General features: G+C 48.6%; 1 protein-coding gene across 1 annotated transcript; it reads right to left on the minus strand.

Annotated features, from left to right (window-relative positions):
* Positions 1-469: 469 nt before the first annotated feature.
* LOC133051829 (melanoma-associated antigen B2-like) lies at positions 470-1855 on the minus strand. The gene is made up of 2 exons (XM_061136476.1): positions 1612-1855; positions 470-1440 (listed from the first exon to the last, which is right to left on the minus strand). Exons 1-2 carry the CDS (start codon positions 1853-1855, stop codon positions 470-472), a joined length of 1215 nt encoding a protein of 404 aa, XP_060992459.1.
* Positions 1856-5415: the final 3560 nt, after the last annotated feature.

The following is a 5415-nucleotide window of genomic DNA, read 5'->3' on the forward strand; positions in this document are numbered from 1 at the left end:
ATTTATATTCTCAAACATTCTTGAAAACCACAAGCAGATCCAAGGATATATCTTATACATTTACAAAAGAGGAGACTATAACAGAGAGTAAAGCAAAGCAAAAATTGAAGAACTTTCAGCTCTCTCTCTATGTATCTATGTTCTGAGCTTCTATTAGTTTGGTGTCTTTCACATTTTTAAGGCTATTCTTATCCTAAAGTGATGTTATTCTCATCCGGGATCACAAAAGTCATTTGAGGATTTCCAATATGCATTTCCAAAACCAAAATTCCTACTCATAAATTTGACAAACAGCAAAGTGTGTGTGACCCATGTTATTCAAATACTTGTATCATCAACCTAAATACACTTTCTGTTGAAAAAAGAAAGAACTGAAAACAGGCGCGGGGGTGGGGGGGCAAGTCAACAGGAACACAGGCTGATGACACGCTTTTCTGAGCACAAAGTGAAGAATGGCCTTCAGCCCACACTAGGGGCGAGATGACCAGCTGGATGCAGCCCTAGCGTGGGCACTGGCCGAGACAGAAGGGCCAGCACTGGCTGCAGCAGAAATGCCAGGCATGGCTGAGGCAGGATGCTCAGCCTGGGCTACAGCAGAAGGGCCATCCCAGACCGAGAAAGAAATGCCTGCAGTATCCCAGACAGACGTGCCAGCCCTGCCCGAGGCAGAAGTGCCAACGCTGGCTACAGCTCTGGGGCTGGTGCTCTCTACTACCTCTCCGGAAGACTCCTCAAAATGCTTCAGAAAGGTAGCAGGGACCGTATCATTGACCTTGGCCAAAAACTCCAGGACTTTCATCTTGTTGGATTCCATGAGTGCTCTCGGACCCCACAGGAACTCATAGCGAGGGGGATCACTGCCTGGCACCTGGCGGTACTCCACGTACTCTTCCCGCAACAGATCTTCTGTGAGGAACTTCCTGGTATCTCCAAAGATGAAGTGCCTTCTTCCATCATAGATGCCCAGAAAATTCAGGACCTTCCAGATCTTCTCCTCAGAGAGGCGGTGGCCATTCATGTAGATGACACCCAGAAGAGGCATCAGAAGACCATTCTTCGGCAGCCCCCGGTCACCTCTCATAGACTCACTGTCACTGAGTTCTAGGTTGCTCACCAGGATATAGGAGTGACCATGGGGCCTGACTTCCTTCAGCACCAGGCCAAACACCATCTCTATGTGCTTCGAGGCTCTCCTGAGGATCTCAGGGAATTGCCCCCTGTACCTTTTATTGATTGCCTTCAGCATTTCTGACCTCTTAATGAGCTCTCTCTCTTTATACTTATACAGCATCTTCTGCACCAACACCTGCACCTTCATGGTCAGAGGATCTGTGTGAGAGCTCTCAGCAGCAGCTGAGGCCTGGGAGGAATTTCCACCTCCCCGACCTTGGCCCTCGGCACCTATACCAGCTCTTGAGCGTGCTGTGGCACCGACACGAGCTCTTGAGCGTGCTGCAGCACCGACACCAGCTCTTGAGCGTGCTGCACCACAGACATCAGCTCTTGAGCGTGCTGCACCACAGACATCAGCTCTTGAGCGTGCTGCACCACAGACATCAGCTCTTGAGCGTGCTGCACCACAGACTTCAGCTCTTGAGCGTGCTGCACCACAGACACGAAATCTTTTAGGTATAGCACCTGAAGCAGCACTGGTCGTGCCTTGGGCTCCCTGAGGCTCCTTCGGGGTGCCAGCAGCTGAGGAGCTTGAGGGAGCAGTCTCTACATCAGGAGGGGAGGAGGAGGTGGTCTCTTCTCCCCTAGATGTGGTGGCTTGATCATGAAGACCCTGGGTCTCAGCCCGGGCCTGGTGATGTTTCTCATGACCACGGACCTTACTCTTCTGCCTACGGGGCATGATGGCCGTGGACAGGAACTACAGGCAGGAGTCTGGGTCAAAGGACAGGAGATAGGTGCACCTGGAGGATGGAGAATGAGGCGATGTGAGCAACTTAAAATGGGGAGATTCCACCTTGCCTTTATCAAAGGCCGCCTCTGCAGGTGTCCTTGAGGACACTGCCCGAGGAACCCACAAGGCTCCTGTTTCATGCTCAGCTTTCCCCACAGAATCCCACAGAGGAGGAACTGAGGCCTTCGATTTTCCCTCTGCATCCTCTAAGCCCTGCTTTGGATTCACTGGCATTGCGGTCCTCTCAGCTCATCTTTAGTATTACCGTGTCAAGCCTTGGCAGAGCCTGGGCACCCTTCTCTCTGCTACTCTGATGCAGACAACTTTAGACCTCCACATTATCCAGAAGCCAAGTGAAGGGATATCTCAGGCCACCTCCCTCCCAGGGGATACCCAGTGCTGAGGGCTCAGTAAGGGTTTTTCCATCCTGAGTTCACTGGGATCACCATTCATGGTCCTTACCTTGGCTCCTTAAATCATTGGGCACCATTCTCCATTTGCTGACTGGTGGCTGTACCTTCAGACTAGACATTTCCCCTCCCCTAGACTTGGTATAAAGCGGTGAAGTAGATGCTCAACCTCACAGCCCTTCCCTGAGATTTCCTGGGCCCAAATCCAAGGGATGGGATAAGTGCACCGAGTACTCACTCAGGTTCCTCAATTGGGCTCCTGGCACAGAAGCTCCTCTTTCTCCTGAATTGATGCCTGTGAGATAGTAAAAGCCAATCAGCCTGTGTCCCAACAGGAGGAAGTAAGATGACCTTATCTTACCAAACACAGTCTTCTAAGAACAGGTGCTATTACAGGCAGGTTGATGTCCCTGTGCTCCCTCACAGGATCCCAATTCAAGGCCTATAATATCTTTTTGCTTCTCTTTTATTCTCTCTTTTCATAATTAAATTTATTTACTATTAATTGGAGGATAACTGCTTTACAGTATTGTTTTTGTTTCAGCCACACATCAATATGAATCTGCCATAGGTATACTGTATGTCCCCTCCCTCTTGAAGTTTCCTCCTACCTCCCAGCCCATCCCACTCCTCTAAGCTATCACAGAGCACGGGGTTTGAGCTCTCTGTCTCATATGAATAATTCCCAGTGGGTATCTAATTTACATATGGTAATGTGTGTGTTTTCAATGTTACTCTCTCAGTCTGTCTGTCCCTCTGTTTCCCCCCGTGTCCACGAATCTGTTCTCTATGTTTGCAAATCCACTGCTGCCCTGCAAATAGGTTCATCAGTACCATCATTTGAAATCCATGTATATGCGTTAATATACAATATTGGCTTTCCTCTTTCTGACTTAATTCACTCTGCATAGAAAATTAGGACTAAAATTACCACATGGAAAGTGGAGCTAAGATGGCGGAGGAATAGGACGGGGAGACCACTTTCTCACCTACAAATTCATCGAAAGTACATTTGAACGCTGAGCAAACTCCGTAAAACAACATCGATCGCTAGCAGAGGACATCAGGCGCCCAGAAATGCAGCCCATTGACTTCGAAAGGAAGTAGGACAAAATATAAAATATAAAAAGAGAGACAAAAGAGTTAGGGACAGAGACCCGTCTCGGGAAGGAAGTCTTAATAGAGGAAGTTTCTAAACACCAGGAAACACTCTCACTTGCGGGTATGGGGGATATTTTCAAGTCTCGGAGAGCAACTTAACTGGGAGGAAAAATAAATAAAACCCACATATTACATGCCTAAAAGCAACTTTCAGCAGAAAAGTACCCAAGACGCTCGCACCCGCCACCAGCTAGTGGGGCAAAACGGAGAGGAGCGGGAAGCATTGCTTATGGTAAGAACCGGGCCTGAATGCCCTGCGGGCAATCGGAGAGAGCTAACCTGAGATGGCAACTTAAACTGTGGGATAGCAAGAGAGAGAGAGAAAATTAACCTGTGAAAAGCCCTAACTGAAGACACTGCCGGCTGTTGACAGAACAAAGGAAGGACTGAGCAATTCTGGAGAAGAGCTAACCGGCTGTGGACTGGCCTGTCCCCTGCCCGAGGCAGGAGGCAGTGGGGAGGGGAAAGGGGCAAACCTGGCCCCAGAGACAGCATCCCCTACCAAACTGCAAATAGGTTTCCAGTCTCTAACCAAAGACTTTCTGAGATTCTGGAGGGTTGACACCTGCTGGGAGGGTCGCAGCTAGAGACCAGCTCCCCAGAAGAGACACAAGGCTAGCTGGACAGGTGGAAACTGAGGCTGGGTCCACGGAGGGGAGAAGGCGCACCACGCCCTGGGAGAGTGTGCCCGTCAAGCTCCTGGCTGCCTGAGCTGCTTGGCAGGGAAGGCACAAAACGCATGCCGAACAGAGTCTGCGCTTTCGTGGAGTACCCGAAAACTGGAACCTGCGTGGCTTAGGCCTCAGAAGTGCATGCACCTCAGGGCCCGCTCCCTGTAGAGCAACCTGGAGCCTTAGCACTGTAGATGGGGAAAGCACACACGCCACGAGTGGGGGCAAAACCAGTGTGGCCGGAAAACCGCGAGCGCTCCCCACACACGCCAGTGATATGTCTGCAGTGCCCCGCCCCACTGCCCACAGCACGACTGAACAAGCAAACCTAAACAAGAGTCCACCTCTGCCCGTGTGTGTCAGGGCTGAAATTAGACACTGAGGAGACCTGCAAACAGAAGCCAAATAAACAAAGGGAACCGCTTCACAAGTGACAGGTGCAACAGATTAAAATCCCTGTAGTTAACACCAACTCTACTGGAAGGGGCCTATAGATATCGAGAAATGTAACCTGGAAGAAGCAGCTATCTGAAACTGAACCGAACCCACACTGCCCGCAACAGCTCCAAAGAATATCCTAGACATACTTTTACTATTTTTTGAATTTAAAAAAATTTTTAATGTTTTTCTTTTCTTTTTTTGGAAATGGCAACCTACTCCAGTATTCTTACCTGGAGAATCCCATGGGGGGAGGAGCCTGGGAGGCTACAGTCCATGGGGTTGCAAAGAGGCAGACACCACTGAGCTACTTGACTTTCACTTTCACTTTCTATTACTCCTCTACTGCTCCTTAATTTTCATTTTCATAACCCACTATAACCTTGCAAATAAAGACCCTATTTTTAAAGCAAACTTTATACATATTTCTTAAATTTTTTGTGTTTTTGTTTTTAATATTGTATTTTTAAGAGTCTAACCTCTACTCTAGATTTTTAATCTTTGGTTTTCAGTATTTGATATCAATTTTGGACATTTTAGAATCCAATATTCAGTACCCATTTTTACTCAGGAGTGTGATGATTACTCTCTCCCCCTTTTGACTCTCCTTTTCCTCCCCCAGATCACCTCTATTTCCTCCATCCCCCTTCTCTTCTCAATCCAATTCTGTGAATCTCTGTGGGTGTTCTGGGCTTCGGAGAACACTTAGGGAACATAGTACTGCGTAGATCTGTCTCTCTCCTCTTGAGTCCCCCTTCTTCTCCTCCTGCTCATCTCTATCTCCTTCCTCCCTCTCCTCTTCTTATTGTAACTCTGTGAACCTCTCTGG

The sequence above is a fragment of the Dama dama genome, chromosome X (assembly GCF_033118175.1).
Source record: "Dama dama isolate Ldn47 chromosome X, ASM3311817v1, whole genome shotgun sequence".
In the NCBI taxonomy this organism is placed as follows: domain Eukaryota; kingdom Metazoa; phylum Chordata; class Mammalia; order Artiodactyla; family Cervidae; genus Dama; species Dama dama.